The sequence below is a fragment of the Dama dama genome, chromosome 15 (assembly GCF_033118175.1).
Source record: "Dama dama isolate Ldn47 chromosome 15, ASM3311817v1, whole genome shotgun sequence".
Lineage (NCBI taxonomy): Eukaryota > Metazoa > Chordata > Mammalia > Artiodactyla > Cervidae > Dama > Dama dama.
Genome location: NC_083695.1, coordinates 65,773,693 through 65,800,378, shown reverse-complemented (window position 1 = coordinate 65,800,378; position 26,686 = coordinate 65,773,693). Strand labels below are relative to the sequence as shown.

At 49.2% G+C, this 26,686-nt stretch overlaps 1 protein-coding gene across 2 annotated transcripts in view; it reads left to right on the top strand.

The window, feature by feature from the left end:
* Positions 1 to 26,686, top strand: part of CRTAC1 (cartilage acidic protein 1) — a 153,615-nt gene that overhangs the window by 83,916 nt on the left and 43,013 nt on the right. For both annotated transcript variants that reach the window (XM_061162328.1, XM_061162327.1), the window contains exon 3: positions 11,757 to 11,953. In XM_061162328.1, the coding sequence (XP_061018311.1) occupies positions 11,757 to 11,953 (197 nt within the window). The remainder of the gene's footprint in view (positions 1 to 11,756; positions 11,954 to 26,686) is intronic.

Sequence of the window (26,686 nt, the reverse complement as noted above, 5' to 3'; positions counted from 1 at the left end):
AATTCCTCGTGTGCCTTGCAACATGCCCAGTCTGCAAATAGGATGCCAGAAGGGGGAATGACCTCATTGAGAATGATTGGTTTATCTTTTTTTTACTCCTAGAGAAGAGTGAAACATCTGTAAGCAACTTGCCCTACCATTCTGCCACTAAATTGACCCATCTTAATCAAACAAGAGAAAAAGACCAATAGCTTTTTAGCTAAATCTTCTAGGTAGTTATAGCAGGAAGGAGAGAAAGTTTGAGCAGACATTTAAAGTATTCTGTAACCCAGCAATTAAACATGATCTGTTTTAGTCCCCAAGTTAATCACAAAGTTGGGCCAGGGCTCCCCTTCTGTCCCCCCATGCCCCATGCTGGGCTGTCACTGCCAGCCCAGTGCCCTCCTGCCTCCCACCGCCAGCATGCTGCCTGGAACAGAGGCCTGAGGAGGCAGCCAAGAGCTGGACCCGTTTCTAGAACCTAGTGAGTCCCTTGTTCCACTTTCTCTGTTTACCTCTTTCTGGGGCTCCTGAAGGGGAGTGGGGGGACCTTGAGATGTATCTGAAGGACACAGGGACTCACTGGTGCCAGGGAACTGCTACCTTCCATCAGCAGGCCTGGCAAGTCTGTCTCCAGAAGTACAGGCCCAGATGAGCCACCATCTCTATAGAGACACACAGCTTATCCTTTCTGGCCCTTCCCTTCCCATAGAGACATGGCTCCTGAGCTGCTGCTTTCATGAGCACTGATCCCAGCTGAAGGCTGTCAACCATAGGCTCCAGATCCTGGCTCAGAATGGATGTGTGACACCTCCTGGTCTAATCAGGACACTTCCCTGGGGTCTTTCACATCAGAGCTGAGGAAAACAAGTCTCTGCTCTATGCTGAAGGTGTGAGTCTGAGCGTGTACACAGGTCAGGCCTTGCAAGGAAGGATGGTGTGAGGGGATGAAGCTGACAGCAAACAGGGGAGAGGCCAGGGTAGGAGAAGTCCTGACACCCTCCTGGTCAGAACCCTGGTTCTAAGCACCCCAAGGCCTCGCTGTGCCACTGCTCTTGGCAGGTTGGACACCTGGGCCAATCCTTTTTCAGTTAGTTCAGGTGGAGTGTTTGCTACCTGCAAAAGAATCCTGATTAACCTAGCCTCCATCTGTCACTCGAATCCCTCCTTTGATAGTTTATAGAATTCCTGCCTCCCCATCTTCCTCTTTTCTTGAGAAATAAACCTGCCTCGAGGGATGGAGTCATAATCTTCACCATCACCACCATCATCTTCATCACAGCAGCAGCATCACCATCAGCATCAAACTATGACCTGTCTCTTCCTTGGCATCATCCTAGGTATGGAGGGCACGGAGCTGCAAACAGTAGTCTTTGCCTTCTGGGTGCCTCCATGCTCATCAAAATATAAGAAATTCCAAGGGCACAGAACACATGCTGAGCACAGATCTTTTTTAGAACAAGGCATAAATCAATCAGTCTGCGTGGAGTTTTCACAGAACATAGACACTCATCACTGCAGATTATTCTGACCTTTCGGTGCCAAACATCCCTTTCTGGAAAAACCATCCACCCCTTAGGACAAAAGGTTTTTATCCTCATCTTAAAGTTACCCTCTTGTTCTTTGCCCTGTGTTTGTGAGGTCTTCTCCACCCTGGTTAGCTCCTAATTCAGGATCAAATTTGTTTGTTTGTTTCTGGGATGCCCTTTCCAGACTCATTCAATTTACCCCTGTGTAAAATCCCCAGCTCCAGATTTCTCATCATGGCTCGAAACCTCCCGTTAACAAAATCTCCATTCCTTTTAAACTGATACCTGGCCTCTGGATATGTCCTCTTCTGGGATACAATCTGTGAATCTCCTGTTGGAATGCCTTCCCAGATGTTTTCTGGTCCTATTTAACTTCAATGGCTTCCAAAGAATTAAGCATGTAAAAAGGAAAAAAGTGCACTATACCCAATTCCAAAGAAATGATCCATGTTCAGGGTTGTGCTTTCCAAATGGGAAACAGATGTAGCTAGAAACGAAAGAAGAATTCAGAGGAGGAGGGAAAAAATAGGGGTTTCTGGACTCCTTGTATTTCTCTTTACACCTCCACCCTCAGGCTCTGCACAGACCCTCAGATATTCTGAGATCTAAGTATCAAATCAACAGATCCAGGACTCCCTTAGGGAGACCTGCCTACTGTGAATTCAAATGGCTATCTTAGAGAATTCTACTGATTAATGAGTAATGTTTGTTCCTACTTTCCAGGGGAAATTCCTCTTCCCCTTAGGTCTGAAATGATTGGCCATTTTTACCTATTTTCTTGTTCGAAAATGTAGTTAGTTAAAAACAAGTTATCCTTTCTCACAATGTTGTGGGTGGGGAATTAAGGCAAGTTCAGCTGGGGGGATGGGTTGGGGGCAGGCGGCAGCTCTTCTGCTCCACGTGACATCAGCTGGTATCACCTGCTCAGCTGCAGTAAACTGTCGGTGGCACCAGGCTGGGCTGGAAGGCCCACAGAGTCTTCGCTCGTTTAGCTGGTGCCTCATGTGGCCTCTCGCTGGGGCTAGATTGCCCTTCCCCAGAGCATGGAGGTCTCGAGGAAGTCAGACGTCTCAACTGGCGACTGGCTTCTCCCAGAGACAACATGGAAGCTGGTGGGCCTCTTTAAGGCTAGACCCAGAACTGGCCCACATTCTGCCAATCAAGTCAAGTCACCAAGCCTGAGTCAGGGGAGGCAAAGCAGATTCCACCTCCTGATGGGTGGATTAACATGTGCATACAAAGAGGAAAGAAAGTCATGACAGCCATCTCTGGAGATCAGCTGCCACATCTCTTTAACCACTTCACTCACTCAGAGGTCACATGCTTATTTCTCAACCTTAGATAAAACCCATGTATAGAATACTCTTCTCTCTTTTCCCCTACAGATTGTTTTGCCTTACAATCTCCATTCTAAAACCTAGTATCTCCTTTCCATTCAACTTACGCTCTCCCTGAATACTTGTTTCAGAAAACTGTATTCCCAAGCACACAGCTCAAATTAATTTTTATTAAAGCTTATTTTAATTTTATGTTCTGTTATGATAATGATCGCTAGAACTTGTAATATACTCATAAGTTGACAACCCTTTAAAATCTCTTCTGCAAAGTGCCAGATGGCAAATATTCTCTACTTTTGGGCCATATAGTCTGTTACAACTACTCAGCTCTGTCATATAGGAAAATCAGCCATGGAAAACATGTACATGAATGAGCAGGTTTGTGTTTCAGTAAAACTTTGTTTACAAATATAGGCAGCAGGCCAGACTCGGCACAAAGCCTTGGTTTTGTTGATACCTTCTTTAGACTAAGGGATTCGTTTGTCTTTCAGTACATTTTGTCCAATGATTAGCTGTTTGACTTTCAGAAAGTCTGAAATTCACTTTCTTCCTCCATGAAATAAGGATATTGAAGTAACCTTCAAGAAGCAACAGTTAAAACCAGATATGGAACAACTGACCATTTCAAAATTGGGAAAGGAGTATGACAAGGCTATACATTGTCACTCTGCTTACTTCTATGCAGAGTACATCATGCAAAATACTGGGCTGGATGAATCACAAGCTGGAATCAAGATTGCTAGGAGAAATATCAACAACTTCAGATATGCAGATGATATCACTCTAATGGCAGAAAGTTAAGAGGAACTAAAGAGCCTCTTGATGAGGGTGAAAGAGGAGAATGAAAAAGCTGGCTTAAAGCTCAACTCAAAACTAAGATCACAGCATCCAGACCCATCAGTTTATAGCAAATTGAAGGGGGAAAAGTGGAAGCAGTGACAGATTTTCTTTTCTTGGGCTTCAAAATCACTGCAGATTGTGACTGCAGCCAAGAAATTAAAGGACACTTGCTCCTTGAAAGGAGAGCTATGACAAACCTAGACAGAGTATTAAAAAGCAGAGACATCATTTTGCTGACATAGGTCTGTATAGTCAAAACTGGTTTTTCCAGTGGTCATGTACAGATGTGAGAGTTGGACCACAAAGAAGGCTGAGCACCAAAGAATTGATGTTTTCAAATTGCGGTGTTGGAGAAGACTCTTGAGAGTCCCTTGTACTGCAAGGAGATCAAACCAGTCAATCCTAAAGGAAATCAATCCTGAAAATTCATTGGAAGGACTGATGCTGAAGCTGCAATACTTTGGCCACCTGATGCGAAGAGCTGACTCACTGGAAAAGACCCTGATGCTGGAAAAGATAGAAGACAAGAGGAGAAGGGGATGGCAGAGACTGAGATGGTTAGATAGCATCACTGAGTCAATGGACATGAATTTGAGCAAACTCCAGGAGATAGTGGAGGCCAGTGGAGCCTGGTGTGCTGCAGTCCACAGGTACCAAAGAGTCAGACACGATTTAGCGACTGAACAACACTGAAGTAATCAACATTACTCTGAAATGTTGTTCTGAAAATACCACACATCTTTAAAAAACCTTTGAAGGAAATTCCCAGAAAGGCCACAAGATGAGTTGTTTACCTGTGACAATGTCTCAGAGCCCTGCTGATATTTCCACAACTTTGCATCTTTCCAGGGATCTCTCTTTCTCCCTAGGTCTGCGTACCCTCCCTTCTGTGGGTCTCTCTTTAAGAGCAAATCTCTTTAGCTGTGTTTACAGTGTTTTTCTCTCTGTTCTCAGGGTTTTACTGCCCCTCAATTTCAATTTTGTATATTCTGGTGTGTCTCTCAAGATTTTTCTGTACATCTATCTCATTTCTCTGCATCTCTTCTTGATTATGATGTTGGATAGCTCTATATTTTTTCATTATTTCCTTTTTAATGAAAGAAGTTCCCTATTCTTAATTTTCAAAATAGTATATTTTTCAAATTTTAGAAAATTTTCTCTCTATATGCAATGAGATACGTGTAAACTATTTAGCATAGTATCCAGTGTATAGCAGGTACCCAATAAGCATTACATCCTTTTATCTGGCTTCCCCTTTGTGTAGCTGCCTATTTTTTTTTTCACATGGGTCAACAATTTTCAACAGGAAAAAAGGTTGGTCCTCTGTCTTTATCTAGAAAACCTTGCTACTCTCTCCCCCTTACCCAGGACATCCACTCACTCTCGACCTACTGCTTGTCATTACCATGCTTGTACATATTTTGGGAACTAATGAAGGTAGAAGGTCGAAGTCCAGGCAACAGACTGGAGGCTCAGTTGGCTTTGCTCAGCCACCCAGTGATGATCTGGTACTTCGCGCAGGCTCCTTCTCTTTCATTCGCTCTATAAGTATTTTCTGAGCACTCGTAATGCCCTAGGTGATGGGGAGACTGAAGTGAATGCAACTCCCAGTTCCTTCCCTCCTGAAGCTCATGGTTCACAGGGAGAACTGGACAATAAGTGAGTAACCAAACCAGAGTAGGGCAGAGGATGCAGCGACTGGAATATAGACGAGGGAAGGGTCTCTCGGAGATGCCTTTCAAGGTGAGACCTAAAGAATGAGAAGAAGTGAGCCCAGGAGGGAGATGGAGGGAGAATGTTCTGGTCAGAGGGCTGAGACCATGACTGCTGGACCGTTAGGAGCTGAAAGGAAGCTGGCGTGTCTGGAGGAGGTCAGCAAGGCAGGTAGCAGACCGAGTTGGCTCCCAGCCCAGGCCTGATAAAGGGTCTGGGTTTCATTCCAACACAATGGGAAACCACCACAGGGCTTTAGGCTGGAGAATGGCTGATCTGATTTATGTGTTAAAACGATGACTCTGGGTAGGGTGTGGGGGAATTCGATGGGTGGGGGAAGTGGGGAAGCAGAGAAAGGAGGCTCTCCAGAGATGGTGGCCGTGGAGGAGGAAAGAAGAGAAAGGATTTGAAATATTTTAAGAGGCAGAAGTGACGGGATTGACTGATGAATCCGATGTGGAGACAAGAGGGTGGGAGAACCAAGGCTGACACCAGGCTTCTGGCTTTGGTACTTGGAGGCCCACTGCAAGGAGGAGGGGGAAGGAGCGATCAATAGTTCCATCTTGGACGTGTTCCGTCGGAGATGACTGTGGTGCGTGCAGGGGAAGGTGTCAGGTAGGCAGTCGGATATATGAGTCTGAGCTTGGGCTGGGGATTTGGGTTGGAGATATAAATTTGGGAGTTGTCAGTCGTGGGAATGGCTATTAAGCCCTGGTAAAAGGGGACAGAGAGAGGAGAAAGAAGCCCTGGACCAGACCTGGGGACTCTGACATTAAGAGGCAGAGAAAGAAGGAAGCACCTTTAAAGAGGAAAAGGGAGAGAAACCAGAGAGAAAGAAGGAAAGCCGGAGGAGGATGGCATCCTCAGAGCTAAGAGAGCAGAGTGTGTTTTTAAAAGGCAAGTGGCCAAGAGCACAGGCCACTGTGCCAGGTACTGCTGAGAGTCTCCAGGAGAAGGAAGTGAAAAGGCATCCTGTTTGTGGCCTCATGAAAGCCGCCAACAGCCATAACAAGTTGAGATATAAATTTGACTGGAGTTAAATGAGTCGCATAAACATGACTGGAGTTGAGGTGGAATGTGGATGGCGCGTGTGCTAAGTTGCTTCAGTTGTGTCCGACTCTGTGTGACACTATGGACTATAGCCCGCCAGGGTCCTCTGTCGATGGGACTTTCTAGGCAAGAATACTAGAGTTGGTTGCCATGCCCTCCTCCAGGGGATCTTCCCAACACAGGGATCGAACCCCTGTCTCAGGCATCTCCTGCATTGGCAGGTGGGTTCTTTACCACCAGCACCACCTGGGAAGCCTGGAATGTGGATTGGGGTGAGGTAAATGGGCAGCGAGAAAGTGGAGACCGCTTGTGAAGACAACTATTTGAGTTTAGTGACGAAGGAGAATAAAGAAATGTCTCAGCAGGTGAGAGATCACGGGTGGGATGTTTGGGGATGAGAAACATTATCGTGTGTTTGGAAACTCAAAGTGATCACTCTGGAGGGTGAGAGATGGTGCCTTGGCTTTTTTTTTTTTAAATAATGATGAGAACTTAAGATTGTGTAACTCTTCACAGTTTACCAAGTGTTATCACATACACTGGCTTATCTTCACAGACTTGTAGATGAGGAAGCTGAAGCTTAGAGGAACTGAGTGACAAGCTCGAGGTCAGAGCCAGGAAGTGGCAGGCCCAGGACGCCACGCCCAGGCTGCTCTTCTTGGCCTGACCCCCAGGCCCCTCCCTGTCCATGGCAGTGGACTGGCACGAAACTTGGCCTGCAAACACACAAGAATGGGTCGTGCCCCACTGGTGTCTCGCAAGCAGATTTTTAAATTTCCACCAAGCCAATCACTTGTGCCTATGGGCCTAGCCTTTGATATTATAAAGTCACAGCTGCTTTCCAAGAACAGGGGACCCTGTCCCACTTCCTAAGCCTGTTCAATTGAGCTTCAAAGCCTCCTGAATTTCTAGAAGTGCCCAACAAGCTCAGGCAGGTGTTAGGGGAAACATGAAACCCCATGTGCCTCACATCCATCTCCCCACCCCTGTTGTGGGAACTGACACCCCAGAGGGACGGTGACTAACCTCTCACACCCCTGTCTCCAGATCTGTAAAATCCTAGGACTGTCATGAGGGTGATATGAGGTAGGGGTTATAGAGTACTTGGAAGGATGCTTGGTACACAGTGACTGCTCTATGAGTGCCAGTCATGATGCTTTTCCTGTATTCGCTCACTCATTCACTCAGACACTTGCTGGACACCTTCTCTCTGCCAAGCATGGCTCTAGGCGCAGCAAATGCAGAAATGCACACACATTCTTCCTGGGCTCAAGAAGCATATGTTTTAATGAGGGGAAGCGATGTTGGAACACAAACAATTCTGCCTCGAGGGAATAAGCGAGGTGCAAAATGCTGTGGGTGTCCAAACAAGAGAAGATCACATCTAGGCTGGGCAGCGGGGGCAGGCTTCCTGGGAGGAGGGGAGGGCGGGGAGAACAACCCCCACCTGAAAGGCCGGGTAGTAAGGAGCCAACTAGAGCGTCAGCTCCATGGAGCAGACGGGAGGAGATGAGGCTGGCTGTCCTGGGGGGAGACTATATGAGGCTCTGGTGTCAGGGTGGCAGAGCCAGCCAAGGGAAGCCCTGGTGGATGGAAGGCATGGCAACTCCGTGCCCTGCCCCCAGCTTTCTCCCCGGGTTGCTGGGACCCCCTGTGTAGGACCCATTGGTTTGGCTTTGTGTCTGTAGCCCCTAGGGGTGGTGGTGGACACAGGGACCAAAGGGTCAGGTTTCATCCCAGGCTGCCTTGTAGGTTTGGGGAAGACTCTGTGGCACCCTGAGCCAGCCTGGCACCTCCACCTGCTACCCTTTAGAGAGTACTGGGACTAGCACCCCCAAGTGGTCCAAAGGAGAGATGATCCAGGGCCATCTGCTACCCCAGGGCCACCACTATGGGAGCTTGTGTGACCACCAACCACCCCACATTCAGGGTAAAAGGACTGGCTTCCAATAGGTGTGGAGGCCATGACCTCTCCCGCACTGGGAAGTGGCTCCTGGGGGGTGGTAGAGACCTTCCAGGAGACCCAAGGGACAGGGGGTGTGAAGGAGTGGTGTCAGGGCTGGACTTTCTACGGTAGCCCCTCAACCATGGCCTGGAGGGTGGGGCCCAGCCCACTCTGTCTCTCCCCTGAGGTGAGTTAGACTCAAGGCCCTATTTTAAGAGCAAGGGCTCTCACACAGCTTTTAGTCCAGTGCCTTTTAAATGCTGGCTCTGGAATCCCTTGTTTAAACAGCATTTTATGGAATGTGATGCATAAAATAAAATGCACGCGTGTGTGTTTAGTGACTCAGGCGTGTTCAACTCTTTGTGACCCCGTGGACTGAGATGTTTTCCGAGCAAGAATACTGAAGTGGGTTGCCATTTCCTCCTCCAGAGGATCTTCCCGACCCAGGGATTGAACTCGTGTCTCCTGCATCTCCCGCTGCATGGCAGGCAGATTCTTTACCACTGAGCTATCGGGGAAGTCCCCAAAATAAAATGCATCCACACAGAAATGGCTCTGGATGAAACTGAGCAAAGAGGGCCCGAGGCCCACCCCCACGTGTGTCCACACACTTTGTGACCCTGTGATTTGGTCCAACTCTCATTTTGCAGAAGAGAAACTCTCCACCTAGAGAGGGGAACTGACCCACCTAAGGTCCCAAAACTAACCTCTGAAAGAGTCAGGACCTGCAGAGAAGCAAATGAAATCAAGGATGAGAAAGTATTTTATAAACTGTAAAGTGTAGGGTTATTATCTCCACTTTATGGCAAGTTCTTGGGCATTTTCCCACGTCGCTACTTTGGGAGAGGTCACCAGAAAAAAAAAGGACAAAGAGTGTTGGCATCACAGGCAGTGTGGGAAAAGCACAGGATTGGACCTGAAGACAGTTATTTTAGAAGCCGTATGCTGCCATGTACAAGCCGTGCAGTCTTGGACAGCCTACTTTGCCTCTCTTACCCCCCGTTTCCTTTTCTAGGAAAACCCCTTCTTTACTATCTTTCTGGGATTACTGGGGTTCAGGTGAAGCAATGCCTGGGAAAGTGCTTGTAGCCAGGCCTAGGGCCCCAGAACTATACTGTCTCATGAGGAGCAGTAATGGTGGTAAACAGAAGACCTGAAGGCTTTGAGGACTAGCATTTAGCACCCGGAAGTCTCTTGCTGTCCCTGAGGGCTTGAGCCAGCTGCTGACAGGTCGGGAACCCAAGAGTTCCGTCTTTGCTGTCTAGACACGTCCCATAGGTCATACAACACCCCGACATGCAGCCCTCAGACACTGTTTGTCAAGGCGTCTAAGGCACGACCTTCCATCACTGGGTGCTGACTCAGCCCCCAGTGAGCTCAGCTCCCCTTTTGCACACTGTGGATGCCAGAAGGTGCCTGGCCAGTCACTCAGCACCCCCTAAACTTCACTGGCTCTGTGTCTTGGTGACGAAGGAAAGGGCCAAATTGGATGTGTTTCAGGAAAGCAAGAAGTGATTTCTCTCAAAGACCTTGGAGAGTTCTTTCCTCCCTCCCTGCCGTGTGCTCCGCAGGGGACGTCCAGTGGCTGGCAGCCGAACTCTGCTCAGGATGGACACGCTTGGGCTAAAACAAAGGCAGGAGCTTGGGGACTAATGGATGGGGGTTGGAGAGCCTGGCAGGTGTTCCAGGAGGAGGGAGGAGTCCTCAGACATTCCTGGCAGTGCTGCCTAGGGGTGACCTTGGGCATACCACTCTCCAGGTGGAAAGGCGCCGGGAAGAAATCAACCACGGGACACCTAAGCCCTTGTGACTCAGCTATTGGGCTCTGAGTCAACAAACATTTATTGAGAACCTACTGTGTACCAGGCACAGTGCTAGGCCTTGCAGAACAAAGGAGACAGACAAACATTTATTGAGAACCTACTGTGTACCAGGCACAGTGCTAGGCCTTGCAGAACAAAGGAGACAGACAGAAAGTTCTGCCCTCGTGGAGCTGACATTCTAGCGGGAACAGAGGAAGAAGAGATAAAGAGGAAAATAGAAAATGATCAGTTAGTGGTAAAAGCCATGGGGAGGCTGAAGGGTAAGGGATACTGGATGATGGTGATTTCAAGTTTCAGAAATGTGGGAAGGAAGGCCTCATCAAGAAGGGACAACTGAGTGAAAGTCTGAAGGATGTGAATGAGGGAGACAGCCATGTGGATCTCAGGGAAAAGCATCCTGGGCAGAGGGAACAGCAAGTGCAAAGTCCTTGAGGCAGGAGCGTTCAGCAGGAAGGCCAGTGTGGCTACAGGAGAGTCAGACAAGAGAGAGACGAGGACTGAGGAGCAATATAATCTTTTGCGTTGTTCCTCAGAGAAAAAAAGATCCACCTGATGACTTTAGATGCATTCGTAATGCTACTATTTAAGAGATTCATTCCAAACCTCAGTGACAAAGCCTTCTGTGTTCCTAGGTCTCATTTACCCGAGGGCCCTTGGGACAGCAGAGAGAGCCTGGGTTCAAGTCCCAGCACCTAACAGCACCTTTGTTACCTGGGGAAGGGCCTTCCACCTCTCTGAGCCCCAGTTACACTGCTGAAGTTCAGCAGTTGCCTCATCTGCAAAATAGGTTAATAATGCAGCCACCCATGCCTCCCTCACTTGATTATTGTTAAACTTAAAGTGAAAGTAAACGTCTCTCAGTCGTGTCTCTTTGTGACCCCATGGACTTGGAATTCTCCAGGCCAGAATACTGGAGTGGGTAGCCTTTCCTTCTCCAAGGGATCTTCCCATCCCAGAGGATCGAACCCAGATATCCAGCACTGCAGGCAGATTCTTTACCAGCTGAGCCACAAGGGAAGCCCAAGAATACTGGAGTGGGTAGCCTATCCCTTCTCCAGCAGATCTTCCCGACCCAGGAATCGAACCATGGTCTCTTGCATGGCTGGCGGATTCTTTACCAATTGAACTATGAGGGAAGCCCATTTGTTGTTAAACTTAATGAGATCATAAATAGAAAGTGACTTTTACATTGAAACGGGTAAGATAAATGTCACGTTGCTTTTTATTTTCTTCAGCAAAGCCTATGATAAGGGCTCATCACTGGCTGCCCACTCCCCTCCACCACCCTGCTCCCCATATTGCATCCCACGTGGGCCCTGTTGACTCTCACTTTGCTGAAGTCCACCTCTGATTCAGGGACACTCGTCAGATGCCCAGAGACCCCAAGACAAGGCTGCCAGAAGTTCCCTGGAAATGTTCTGGGACAGATTATGTCCCCACATTGGCCTGTCCAGGAGGGCTCTGAGCCCACTGCTCTGGTCGGGTGGAACCAGGCGGGCCCAGCCGCTCCTCCCCAACATTTCCCTCCGCCTTCCTCCAGGTACAATGGCCCCAACCTGGTTCTGAAGTACGATCGGGCCCAGAAGCGACTGGTGAACATCGCGGTGGATGAGCGCAGCTCCCCGTACTACGCGCTGCGTGACCGTCAGGGCAACGCCATTGGGGTCACAGCCTGTGACATTGACGGGGACGGCCGCGAGGAGATCTACTTCCTCAACACCAATAACGCCTTCTCAGGTAAGGGCTGCGGGCCTTGGGCCTTCCCTAGGAAGGAGGCTCCCACCTTCCTCCTCCCATCACCAGGTTACAGTCACCAGCTTCCCCAGGGCCAGGCCCTGCCACCTCTGGGACCTCGGTTTGTCCCAGCAATGACCCAAGAGCGACACCCCCAGGAGGCCCTTTCTTCTCTTACGCATGAAGCTTTATCTCACCTCCCAACCCTGGGGCCTGGCGATAGAGGCCTTGAGCAGAAGGCCAGTCCCTCTCCCTCAGACCATATGTCCTCTTTGCCCTCCAGTCACAGCGGCCCCCCATCCTCCTAAGTAACCCGTCCTCCCTTCTCCCCCAGCTCCTGTGAGACTCAGTCATTCAGGACTTCTCACACCCATCACCCGAAGATGACCCCCACCCCCTGGCGTAGCCCTCCATAGTACTTTCAGGGGGCCTTTCTAAAATGCTCTGAAATCCTTCAGGGGCACCCAAAGCCTTCAAGTGAGCTCCTTCTTTCACCCCACATTCCTGCCTAGTACCTGCTCCCTGCTAGACAGGAAGCCTTCGGGGCTGGGGACACAACTTGGAGAAAGACAGACCTGGGGGCTGTCCTAGCCCAGAGGACCATCCCATGTCACTTGGGCTCTTGTGTAAATGCAGATTCTGCCTCAGCAGGCCTGGCTGGGGCCTGAGAGCCTGCCTTGCTAACAAACTCTCAGGCGATACTGCTGCTGCTGATCCAGGGACCACACTTTGAGTAGTGATGTCCTACATCCCAAGGAATGGCTGAGGGAAATTGATGCCCAGAAGGCTACATAATAGTAACAATGATGATAATAACTAATATTTTAGTAGCACCTACTTGGCAGAAAGTGAAGAGGAACTAGAAAGCCTCTTGATGAAAGTGAAAGAGGAGAGTGAAAGAGTTGGCTTAAAGCTTAACATTCAGAAAACTAAGATCATGGCATCCGGTCCCATCACCTCATGGGAAATAGATGGGGAAACAGTGGAAACAGTGTCAGACTTTATTTTTTGGGGCTCCAAAATCACTGCAGATGGTGACTGCAGCCATGAAATTAAAAGACGCTTGCTCCTTGGAAGGAAAGTTATGACCAACCTAGACAGCATATTAAAAAGCAGAGACATTACTTTGCCAACAAATGTCTGTCTAGTCAAGACTATGGTTTTTCCAGTGATCATGTATGGATGTGAGAGTTGGACTATAAAGAAAGCTGAGTGCCGAAAAATTGATGCTTTTGAACTGTGGTGTTAGAGAAGACTCTCGAGAGTCCCTTGAACTGCAAGGAGATCCAACCAGTCAATCCTAAAGGAGATAAGTCCTGGGTGTTCATTGGAAGGACTGATGCTGAAGCTGAAACTCCAGTACTTTGGCCACCTCATGCGAAGAGTTGACTCATTGGAAAAGACCCTGATGCTGGGAGGGATTGGGGGCAGGAGGAGAAGGGGCCGACAGAGGATGAGATGGCTGGATGATATCACCGACTCGATGGGCATGAGTTTGAGTAAACTCCGGGAGTTTGTGATGGACAGGGAGGCCTGGCGTGCTGCGATTCATGGGGTCGCAAAGAGTCGGACACGACTGAGTGACTGAACTAACTAACTCGGTGCCAGGGTGAGGGTCTAAGTGCTTCGTCTTCTTGTTGTTGAGTTGCTCAGTCATGTCTGACTGTTTGAAACCCCATGGATTGCAGCACCCCAGGCTTCCATGTCCTTCACTATCTCCCATAGTCATCTCATTTAAGTCTTACAACAGCTCAAGTATGTAGGTCCTGGTATAGCCCACTTTATAGTTGAGGAAACTGAGGCACAAAGAGGTCACATGACTTGCCCAAGGCACACAATTTGTACACCCCAGGATTCAGACCCAAGCGTTTGCCTCAAGATCCATCCTTTTAATCAGCACACTCTATGGCCTTACTCAATCTGAGGCCCTGGGCACCTAGTAGAGAGCCAGGCTCACAGTTGGCGCTCCGTGTTCCATGAGTTGGGAGGCTGTATTCTCGGGGCTGCAGACAGAAGTCTGCTCCCATGGGGCCATAACATCTGCAGGGACGTCCCAAGCCACACTTCCTCCTGAAGGATGCAGAGTCTCATGTCCCTGTGGGGCCAGGTTGGACGTGCCCTGGACTCTTCCAGATGGTGGCAGCCTCTTGGGTTGTTCTGGATTCCACTGTGCAGTTCAGACTTGTGCATTCACTGTCCTGCACACTCCCAAGCTCCTGGAGTCAGGTGATCACCTTCCCTCCTACACACACACACACACACACACACACACACACACACACACACAGTGGCTTTACCCTGGGCTATACTGTTGCCCCTACTGGTGTCTGAGCCCAAGCCAGGATCCACCCCAGACTGCCCTTGCTGTTGAGCCCTGCCAGTTGCCTGAATGGGAGGGGATGGGGTTGGGGCTGGTGCCAGAGGGAGGGACAGGGGCAGGCAGAGCTGACTGGCTGACAGCCAGCCTTGTGCAGCCAAGAAACAATGAGCCACAGCCCCGAGTGGTGTTTTATGGGTTTTCATCTCATCTTGCCACCAAGTGAGGCCTGAGAGATAGTAATTATCCCTACACAAATATCAAGGCATGATTACCCAGCTGGATTTACTGCCCTCTCTCCAACCAAGCCAAGATTGGATTAGGACACAATTAATTGATGGGCTGATCAACTCTTTAATGTGGGGCAAGGTCAGGAGGGGAGCAGCGGCAAGGGACGCTGTGGAAGGGGTGAGTCCCCGGCTAGAGGGAAGCCGAAGTGGGGAGGACTGTGGCAGGGGGTGTTTAACAGTGGCTCGGCGGGCACGATGCCAAAGGAAGGGGACAGACTCTCTCCAGTCACTGAACACAGAGCACCTGGGCTGGGACCTATCAGGTGTCTCTGAAGCGGCAGCCCTCCCACCCTCTTAGAGTGTTTTGTAGTGAATCCAAGAGCCACGGTGCTTAGCCCAGGCTGCACATGAGACTTCCCTGAGGAGCTTTAACGCTCCCAGTTCCCAGGGAGCATCCTGGTCAGTCCAGCAGGAAGATCAGAAAGCTCTCCGGGTGATTCCCCTGTGCAGTCAAGGTTGACAGCAATACCCTAGAGTCGTGTTGGTTCCATACTCAGTCTAATCATCACCCCATTCACTCACTCATACATTCATTCACTGGATACATACTTATTGAGCACCCACCATATGCCAAGCACTGTTCTAGGCACTGACGATGCCCCAGTGAATGAACTGACAAAAATCCTTCCCTCTCTCCCCAGTGCAACCTTTTATTTCTCTAGGAAGCTGACCCTCCTCTCCTGGCCCTGTGAAATCTTAAGTTTGTCGAGGGCAAAGTCCCTGTGCTGGTTATTTTGTGCCCCATTCTGGCCCAGCTAGAACTTGAACATCCTAAGAGTACAGTTAAAACTTGATAAATAAATCCAGGAAGCACAGACAAGGCACATGCCATTAGGCCTGTGAGAAGGTTTGCCAACAGAGGAAATATGAGGAGAGGCAGACATATGGAGCCCCCAGAAGGTTCGCCTGGGAGAGGTTGGAGCTCGTCCCCCAGAGCTGGGGTGAGGGTGACAGTGCCCTGCAGCCCTAGTCCCAGGCATGTACCTCCCAGTGGCCTTCTGTGGGTTCGAGTTAATTTTTCAGTTGACTGATTCAATTGATTCATCGACAGTGGGCGGGTAGAGTGGAGCCAGAACCTTTGTGCCAGGTCAGCACTTCCCTGGGTCCAGCTGGCCTGAGGCTCAGCCACTGCCACCCTGCCCACCATGAGGAACCTGAGATCCTCTCCAGGAGCCCCAGCCAGCCCACACCTGCCCATGGCTTATGACTGGGGCTCCCTCAGCCTGTGCCCAAGTACTGGAGGGACCTGGGGAACGGGGGCCCCTCCCTCTCCCTCAGCCAGCCTTCAGGAGTCAGCACTGGAGTCCCTGGAAGAGGGCTGGGACCCTGCATCCTGGCAGTGGCCTTAGGAGTCAGCCTGTACAAGCCTGGGATCTGCCCCTCACTTCCTGAGTCCTTGAATACCCAGGTTGCTCGACACCTCTCTGTCTCAACCCCTTCACCTGTAGAACAGGCAAAATCGTATCAACTCCATGAGTTTAACTCCTTCTCCACAGACTGTATCCACAGTCTTACCATCACCTACCACACCCCTCCAGATGTGAACCAGCTTGCCTTTCTGACTCCTTCTCCTCCCCTCTTCCTCTTGCTCGCCTCATTCCCACCTGAGGCCTTTGCACTTGCTGTTCCCTCCACCTGAGATGCTTTTCCCACCATTGTTCTCAGGACTCACTCCTTCCCTTCATTCAGGCCCCTTCTCAGATGTGTCTTCCCTGTCACTCCCTATGCTCTTAACTTGCTTTATTTATTTTTCTTTGGAGCACTTACTACTGTCTGAGAGTATGCTGTGTATTTGCTGTTCATCTTTCCAGTCTTCTGCTAAATACCATGGGGACAGGGACTTTGTCTTGTTTTCTGCTGTATCTCCATGACCAAAGAAATACTTATGCCGCTTAGTAAACATTAATACGTATATCCAACTCAACAGCTGAACTAATGAATGAAAATCACTTATTATGGTGTCTAGGACTTAATGCTTGCTCTCTAAGCAACTGCTGTTATAATTTTGTGGCCTGAAGAAAGGCAGAGACTTTAAAAATGTCCTGGACAAAAGCACCATGGGCCTCGCTCCCGGCTGCTTGAAGGAAGAGACTCTAGGAGCAGAAAGAAGAAAGGATCATCATGTAAATAAGACCCCACACAAACAAGGGTGTCAAGTGCACGCAGCTCAAGGGTTAATAATTGGAAAGTAGGTAAGAGGGAGCGAGCAAAGGAGGACTGACCACAATCCCAAGAGGTCTGAGCAAGGGAAGCAGCCGATGGCTTAACTGACCTGGAAAAGTACTACAGTTTCAGGCAACACTGACGCCAGTGTTTCAGGCAACACCACTCTGAAAAAATCAGGTGGGAGCCTGTGCAGGACAAAGGGGGTTAAGAGCCAGCTCCAGCACCCCATCCACAACCCAGGGGCCCAGGACCCCCTGCAGCTCCTGTTCAGAGCCCCTCCCCCCAGGGTCCTGCACTGACTACCCAGGCTGTTGTTGAGCTTGGCCTTGAGCTCTCCTGCCCATGTGACCTGCCTGGGGTAACAGGAGTGTGGTAGTACTTGGGCCAGTATGGACTGTGAGCCCCACAATTTAATTCATTCATTCAGTTCAACAGAATGGTCACTGCCCATCTGCCATCTTCAGTCTGCATACGCCCCCCTCCTCTTCTACACAAATAGTACTACTCACAGCACTGCCCCTTACTTTTTTATTTAACAACTGATTTTGGACATTATGTCACAACCACACACAGACAGCTTTCTCATTCTTTTTATGGCTGTATAGTACTCTATTATATAGATTTGCCAATCCCTGAATTGGCCCTCTATTGAGGAATATTTAAATTGCTTGCAAACCACCAAATGAATAAGCTTGTACTGCATGCCATTCTCCACAGCTGCAGGTGTGTCTGTAAGTTCATAGAAATGCAATTGCTGCATCGAAGGAGTATACTGAGGCAGTTTTGATAGGCACAGACAAATTGTCCTTCAAAGGGACAGTCCTAATTACACTCCCATCAGCCCGCATGCCAGTGAGCATCTCCCATACCAATTCTCTCACCAACTCATGTCATCATTTTAAAAAATATTTGCTAATCTGATGGGGGAAAAATTGGTATCTAAATTCAGTTTTAATTTTCATTTTTCTTAAAATGAGTGAGGCTGAACATATTTTTATATATTTGGGTCTCTTGTCTGCTCAGAGCCTTTGCCCATTTTTTTCTATTGATTATCGGCCTTCTTCATATTGATTTGTAACACCTCCTTATAAATTAGGGAAACCAAGCCTCTGTCTGTGATACAAGTTGCACATAGTTTCTTCTTGTTTGTCATTTTTCTTTTGTCTTTGTTCATGGTAGGTTTTGCAATGCGGAACGTTTTTGTTTTTATGAGCTTGGATTTATCACTCTTTTCTCTGATGGCTTCTGAGCTCCGTATTATATTTAGGCCTTCAGTGGGGCTTTTGTAACCTCTCAGAGAGGAGACATCAGTCACTGTGCCAGAGAGAAGAAAGGGAATCAGGGGCGCCTTGCACTTTCAGCCTCTTTTGCCTCCACAGCAGGTGAGCCGTCTGCATGGAGAGCACACCCACTGTCCACAGCTCTTCACCCAGGCCCTGTTCCCACAGTATCTGAGGATGCTCTGTCCCTTGCTTCTCAAAGCATGTTTTGCCACTGAGCAGCACTGGCAACAGCTGGAAGCTCATCAGTTTGCAGGATCTCAGGCCCCATCCCAGACCTACTAGACCAGAATCTGCATTTTATCAAGATGGCCAGGACTTCTTGTGCATGGTAAAGCCTGAGATACACTGCCCTGAGGCTCCACTCTCTTTTCCTAGGATCCTCTGAAAAAGTGAAAGCATTAATCACTCAGTCATGTCTGACTTTTTGTAACCCTATGGACTGTAACCTGCCAGGCTCCTCTGTCCATGGAATTCTGTAGAATTCTGAGTGGGTTGCCATTCCCTTCTCCAGGGGATCTTTCTGACCTAGGGATCGAACCCAGGTGCCTTATATTGCAGGCAGATTCTTTGCTGCTGAACCATCAGGTTCTTCCAGGGAACTCTACTCAATGCTCTATGGTGACTTAAATGAGAAGGAAATTCAAAAAGAGTGAATATGTATAACTGATGCACTTAACTGTACAGCAGAAACTAAAAATAAATAATAGTTTATAGGACCTAAAATAGATCCTAGGGTCCCCTGATCTCCAGCTGTATTTCCCTTGGACATAAGCCCCAGATTTTCAGCTCACCCAGCATGACCACATTTGGGGAAATGAGCTCATGAACCACTCAGGCCCCCTGCCCCCCCACCACCATATGCCTCATTCCCAAGTGGCCTCAGAAGAAGCGAGAATGAAATAAGGCTGTCAAAGCAGCACCGTAATAAGTATAAGCCCTGGGACTTCTCTGGTGGTCCAGTGGCCAAGACTCCACGCCCCCAATGCAGGGGGCCTAGGTTTGATCCCTGGTCAGGGAACTAGAGCCCACATGACACAACAAAAAAGATCCATCAAGCTGAACCTAAGACCTCATGCAGCCAGATAAATAAATATATAAATAAATTTTTTAAAAAAATAGTGTATACGCCAGTCAGAATGGCTGCTATCCAAAAGTCTACAAGCAATAAATGCTGGAGAGGGTGTGGAGAAAAGGCAACCCTCTTACACTGTTGGTGGGAATGCAAACTAGTACAGCCACTATGGAGAACAGTGTGGAGATTCCTAAAAAAACTGGAAATAGAACTGCCATTTGACCCAGCAATCCCACTCCTGGGCATACACACCGAGGAAACCAGATCTGAAAGAGACACGTGTACCCCAATGTTCATCGCAGCACTGTTTATAATAGCCAGGACATGGAAGCAACCTAGATGCCCATCAGCAGACGAATGGATAAGGAAGCTGTGGTACATATACACTATGGAATATCGCTCAGCCATTAAAAAGAATTCATTTGAATCAGTTCTAATGAGATGGATGAACCTGGAGCCCATTATACAGAGTGAAGTAAGCCAGAAAGATAAAGACCAATACAGTATACTAATGCATATATGTGGAATTTAAAAAGATGGTAATGAGAACCCTATATGCAAAACAGAAAAAGAGACACAGATGTACAGAACAGACTTTTGGACTTTGTGGGAGAAGGCGAGGGTGGGATGTTCTGAGAGAATAGCACTGAAACAATTATACTATCAAGGGTGAAACAGATCACCAGCCCAGGTTGGATGCATGAGACAAGTGCTCAGGGCTGGTGCACTGGGAAGACCCATCGGGATGGGATGGAGAGGGGATCGGGATGGGGAACACATGTAAATCCATGGCTGATTCATGTCAGTGTATGGCAAAAACCACCACAATATTGTAAAGTAATTAGCCTCCAACTAATAAAAATAAATGGGAAAAAAAATAGTGTATACAGCCCTGAAGCCTATTTCCTCAGTCCTAACACAAAAAGAGGTTCCTCAGGGACTGGGGCAGCCCTCCACTGGCTCCTACCCAGCTATTTATTTACTTTTAGTTTCTGCTGTACGGCAAAGTGCATCAGTTACATTTATATCCACTCTTTTTAAAGTTCCTTCCCACTTAGGTCACCAGAGCATTGAGTAGAGTCCCCTGGGCTTTACAGCAGGTTCTCACTAGTCATCTATTTTATATATAATAGTGTATACATATCGATCTCAATCTCCCAATTCATCCCACCAATCTCCCATGCCACCCCTTCTTCCCCTCTTGGCAACAGTGTTTTTTTCTACATCTGTGATTCTGTTCTGCTTTACAACTAAGTTCATCTCTACCATTTTTACAGATTCCACATATAACCAATACTACACAACATTTGTCTTTCTCTTTCTGACTTCCTTCTCTCTATATGACAATCTCTGGGTTCATTCAAAGCCACTGCAAATGGCTTTATTTCATTTCTTTTTATGACTGAGTAATATTCCGCTGTATATATGTACTACATATTCTTTATCCATTCCTCTGTCGATGGACATTCAGATTGCTTCCAAGTTCTGTCTGCTGTAAATAGTGCTGCAATGAACATCAGAGTGCAGGCATCCTTTCAAATTATGATTTTCTCTGGATATATGCCCAGGAGTAAGACTGATGTAGGTTGCTCTATTTTTAGTTTTTTAAGGAACCTCCATACTTTTTTACATAGTCCTCCCAGCTCTTTAATATGTGGGGTTGGGGGTGCTTTGCAGTCAGACCACAATTCGAGGCTCAGCATTGCCGCTTAACAATCTTAGGTAAATGGCTTAAGCCTCTGAGCCCCAATTTCTCTCTCAAAGAGTCTATCTTCCTTACATGACTATGGAAAGGACCAACTGAGCTAATGTGAGTGAAGCACTAGGCAGAAGTTATTCGGATTTTCCTCTTCTCCCTGGGATGGAGGAAGGAAGACTGAGGTCTGAAATTATACTAGGGGCAGGGTGTGCGGGTGGGACACAGGGAAGCCTGGGTTCTTTCTTTTTTAAAATATCCTTTTCCAGAGCCAGTTCTTTTTTCCCCTAGGGCCATCACTTCTTTGCTGGTTTTCCACTAAGTCTTATAAAGCATTTTATACTTAATGTCACAGTTGTCTTCTGGGGTGTGGCTTATTGCGGATTTGCAGTGGTCATGCCTTGTAATTACCTGGATGATGATGGTGGCGATCATGATGATGGTGGTGAGGAGGAGGAAGATAGTGGTGGTGAAGGTGGTGATGGTGATGACAGTGTTTTATTGTTTATTGAATTTATTACGAGCCAGGTATTGTTCTAAGTACTTTGTTTACATTATCTAGTTTAATCCTCACAACAATCTGATAAACAGGCGGTCATTCTCATTATCACATTTTATACACAAGAAAAAGACAAATTCATGACTTGCCCAAGTTCAACCCAGGCCCGGGATGTTGCTGGCTAGCTCCTGACCCTGCTGCTTGGCAGTAATTCTTTGCGTTAAGAATGTAGCTGAAGGCTGAGCCCCCAGCCCTACCACACGCACTGCCCCACCCTTCTCTTTGCCACCGTTATCAGACTCATCTCCCGGGGTTGGGGGCAGCTACTGAGGGAGGAGGCACTCAGGCTAACAATCCTTAGGAAGAGCCCTTTGTAGCCAAAAATCACCCTCCCAGTGGCTCTAAGATGACTTCTGGGGGTCGAGTTGGGTGTGCAGATGACAAGGTGGTGAATTGAAGACCATTTGCTTGATTGACACCAGTGCCCTCGATGCAAAACCTCTCTGTTTTCTATTTGTCTGGTGACTCCTCCACTTCTGTCCCTTCTTCTCCCTCCCACGCCCAAATGTGTCCCCTTCCTGGGACTGAGTCTGTGGCCCTGGGCCTTCCCTTTTACTCCAGTTCCAGCCTCCCTTCTCTGCAAACTGCCATCCGTCGTGTCCAGCGAGCTCTTGGGCATGCCTTCTTGGCCACCTTACGATCCCTGAAAATGCCAAGCTCCTGTTCCCACCCCAGCTGGCCCAGTGACCCACTTCCCTCACTCCCCCACACCGTGGACTTGCTCTGACCCACTGCACCTCTTACCCTAGCCTCTGGAACCCAGCGCTTCTCCCCACTTCCCCTGTTACCTCTCGTGCCTGAGCTACTACAGAAGTGGCCTCCCCACTTCACTATCTCCCCTGTGAGCCCACACCTCACTCCACTGCCAGGTGAATCTTCCAGAAACATTGTCTTCCCCAGATCAGAAACCACCCGTGCCTCCTTTGGCCTCAGTGCTGGATTAGCGGCTCTCTCCTGGTCTGCCTTGCTTCTCCTCCTGCCCCTGCACAGACCCCACCTCTAGGCAGACTCAGTGTCCCCTCTATGTCTTTGTCTGTGTTTCCCTTCCTGCCCTTAGCACCCTCCCTCCTCCTCTCTACCTGACAAGCCATGGGTGCAGTGCTCAGAAGTGCAGGCTTCAGAGTCAGAAAGACCTGGGTTTAACTCTGTCTGCACCACACACTAGCTCTTGGGAAATTAACCTCTCTGCCCCCTCAATTTTTCCATCTGTAAAATGGGGCTACAATGCCTCTCAAGGCAGTGTGAGATTCAGGCAAGATGATGATTGTTAAAAAAAAAAAAAAGTGCTTCATGCAGAGCCTGGCTATACTAGGTGCTCTGCACACTGGAGTTGTGCTATTGTTCCTCTGATGCTTCATGTCCCGGTTCAAGTGCCTCCTCTGTCATGAAGCCCACCCCGATCACTGTGACTGACTTCACTGCATCTCCGGGATGTACTCTCCTATCATCTCTGTGGGGCGCTGCTAGTTGTGGAGCCCCTTGCCTCTGGTGCCTTGCCTCTGGTGCCTCAGGTCCTTCATCTGTAATTTGGTCTTGAAAATAGTACTTACCTTGTAGGCTTGTGGCAAGTGTTAGTGAGTGAATGTATGTGAAGCTCATGGCATATAGAAATCACTATTGGGATGTTAAGTAGTTTTATTTTTACTACAGTCCCATGGCATCTCCTTTTTGTAACCCTCCTGTCCGCTAATGAACTATAAGTGCCCAGAGTCAGGGACCGAGACTCCTACTTCCCTGGGGCCTCCCCAGCACAGGCAGGGAGTGGGGGGCCCCAAGCCTCCTCCACTGGGCCTTCCCAGTATCTTGCCACCTGGCACTTGCCACAGCTGCCCTTCCATTGGGCTGGCTTCCCAGGTGATGCTAGTGGTAAAGAACCCGCCTTCCAATGTAAGAGACATGAGAGACCGGGTTCAATACCTGGGTTGGGAAGACCCCTGGAGGAGGGCATGGCAATCCACTCCAGTATTCTTGCCTGGAGAATTCCCATGGATGGAGGAGCCTGGCAGGCTACAGTTCATGGGGTCCCAAAGGATCAGATACAACTGAAGTGACAGCATGCACACACTGAGACCTTCAAAGCTCCCTTAGTGCCAACATGCCAGATTCTGGGTAGGATTGTTCCTCACAGGGGATGTGACCTCTAGAGCCCCGTACCCTGCCCTTGAACGCCCTCTGTTTCTCCCAGGCCTCTGCTTTCTAGGAATCTTCCCCCAGGACCCAGGAGAGGCCCTCTGCCCTCTCCTTCCCGAGCTGCTGACCCTGACTCAGTGAGGGACCCTAGGGCAGAGTGCAGCTACAAGGAGCCTGAAGGTGGGATTACGCGCTGACATGGGCCAGGGGCCAGTGTTGGGTGTTTATTGCCAGTGCCATCGACCCGCACAGCTCACTGTTTATCTGTCTTCCTGACACACCTAATTACCCAGGTTGCAGCTGCCAGAGCGTTTGCTCTTCCTAAATCACAGGCTCCCATCCCTCCTGTCGCCCAGGCCTCCAGGCCTCTGCCTGCAGAAGGCCTGCCATTGATTTTGCCGTTCCCATTTATGATCTACAAGGCTCTGCATCACTGTTGCACATTTTACCTTAATTAGTTTATTCTTTGGGGCGTCCCTGGTCAGCTCAGAAGCCAGGAGACTGGAACTAGGGAAGAGGCTAACAGTACGTGTCACCCTAATGCCTCTGGCCACAAAGCCCAGCATCTGGCCTGATGTCAACACCCCAGGGCAGCAATTTGCACAGAACAGTGGTAGTTCTGCAGGATGCTAAGAGGTGAGCTGCAAAAAGGGGTGCCATGGCTGAGTATGTTTGGGAAAGCCTGGCTTATGTGAAATTAAGCCTGTAATATACTGCAAGACTTTTCAAAGTTTTGATAGACTGGTGTCCATTGAAAATCTCCAAGTGGGGGGTGAAAGGTGCAGTCTTTCCTGAGCTCAGATAATCATGAAATCGTTTCTCCAGGCAGCTCAGAGAGACCAGATTCCACTAAACACACTTTGGGAAATGTGAGCAGGAAGAATCGGGGGTAATTAGGCAAACAGAGGGGGATCGAGTCACCCTGGGCTCGTTTTTTTTCCTCTTGCCTAGCTAAGGCAGGGACTCAGAGGTTTGAGAAAGTTTTCCCACTGTATGCAGAGGGGCCCATCAGAGGTCTGCAGAGCCCCCACTGCCAGAGCTGCTTCCTCACCCAGCCCAAGCTTTGGTTGAGTTTAATCTTGGTCAAATTTCAGGGGGAACTAGACAAGCTGAGGTGTAGTCTCAAGAGGCCCTGGTTTGACAGAGAAGGGCAAGGGTCGCTCGCTATTGTGAAGGCTGGGCATCCGGAAGCTGCAGGACCATCCTCAGAGGCCCCCCAGGCATTAGAAGGCAATGACAAGGCTGCCACTTGCCTGGGGAGTAGCCGTGCTCCTCTCCTGCAGTCCTGAAACCCAGAACGCTCTGAAAGCCTCAAGTGCTTTTTTTAAGTTTGTGGGAAAGTGAATTGATAGCAAAACCTGTCCTGAGCTGATGTGAGCTATTTATGGGCTTTATTTATCCCACTTGGTGTGATATTCATATATTTCACTGCAGAAATATTAATGTGTTTAATTACAGGGTGCTGCCCTGGTTCCTGCTGGGGGTGTTATATAATAAACAGGGTGTGTGTTGTGTTACCTTTCTGAAATGTGAAAGGGAAAATAATCTAAGTTTCTAAACATACCTGTTCCCCAGGGATTGCAACAAGGGCCTTAGAGACCCAGGTGGTGCAGAGCAAACAGGGGCCACAGAGTTTTCCCCTGCAGTCCCCGCAGCCATGCTGGGAGTGGGGAGGCCAGCTGTTACCTCCAACTCTCAGATGAGGAAACCAAGGCCCTAAGAGAATAAAGAACTAGCTCGGACAAATGGGAATCAGAGCTGGACATGGGCTTGGGCCGAGTCCACACCTGTGCTTCTGTCCTGATCGGGCTCCTCAGGAGCCCCAGTGAGCACCCACCCCCGGCCACGGCAGCTCTGGCAGACCCTTGGGAGCCCCAGTGGACACCACCCCCAACCATAGCAGCTCTGGCAGACCCCCAGGAGCCCCAGTGGGCCCCCAGCAGCCACAGCAACTCTGTGCAGACCCTTGGGAGCCCCAGTGGGCATTCCCCCACCAGTCACAGCAGCTCTGGCAAACCCTGGCTTCAGCTCCTCAGCCCAGGTCTCCCCCACCACCCACAGACACCTGCAGGACTCCTGGATCTGCCTCCCGTTCCACTAGGGAAGGGCCTTCCCCTTCATGGGAACTGGTCTCTGCACGCCTGGGAGGGTCAGGCCAGGTGGCATGGCTCTGTCCCCCTGCCAGCTCCCCAGAGTCTGGCGAGTGTCCCTGGGGTCAAGTCCAGGCCCTGCAGAGAATGCACCTTCCCCTGTGGGTCCCCGTGGTCTTAGGAGGGCCCCATGTGAGGCCACTCAGAGGGCAGCCTTTGTCCCCCAAGTCAGAGCCCCCTGAGGACCCTTCCATAAATAGCCCTCACCGAAACATGCTCACACTCATGCACTCACTGTCCTGTCATTCACTGTCACATTCATTCTCACACTCACTCAATCTCACACTTATGCTCACTCATTTTTACTCACACTCTTGTTCTCATACACCCACTTACTCCTGCTTATTCCTACACACTCTCTCACACACTGAGACACTCTCGACACACCCCTGCAATGCAGGGCTGAAGTCCCTGAAGCACCTCAGAGGGTCTCCCGTCTATGAAACCAGAATAGTCATTTCTGTCGAGGACCACCCCCAACTCTGGAGGGGCGCTGTGCTCAGCCTCTAACCTGAGTTATCTCATGTATCCCTCGAATTAAAGTGGAATGTCATTATTATTGTTATCCCCATTTCCAAATAAGGAAACTGAGGCTCAAATTGCCCACAGTCAACAACTAAAATCTGGAAGAGTCTCTGTAGAACCGAGCCTGAGACTCAGGCCAGTTTACTCAAAACCCCAAGTTTTAGCTGCCGCATCACCTGCTCCCCTCAGCCTGAGCCTGTTGCCTCTCCACTAACCCTCGCCCCATGAGTGCTGACCCTACTGCCATCCAGGTTTCTCAGGCTATTGGTGATACCCCTGTCAGAGCTCAACTCCCAGCCCCGCCCTCCATCTGGATTTCGAGACCCACCCACTGACCGGGACCATTTCTTCTGAGACCAACATCAGACTCTGATTGAGCAGAGCATGCAGCGAGCAGCTCCTAGAAAAACAGAGACAGTCTTGGTTGAGTCTGGATGTGAAATACTGGCGATCCCAGGATGTCCCTCCTGATGCCACAGAAGTGTGGTGCAGACTGTGAGATCCTGCTATTGAGGATCAGCTCTGACCCACACTAGCGGTCACACATC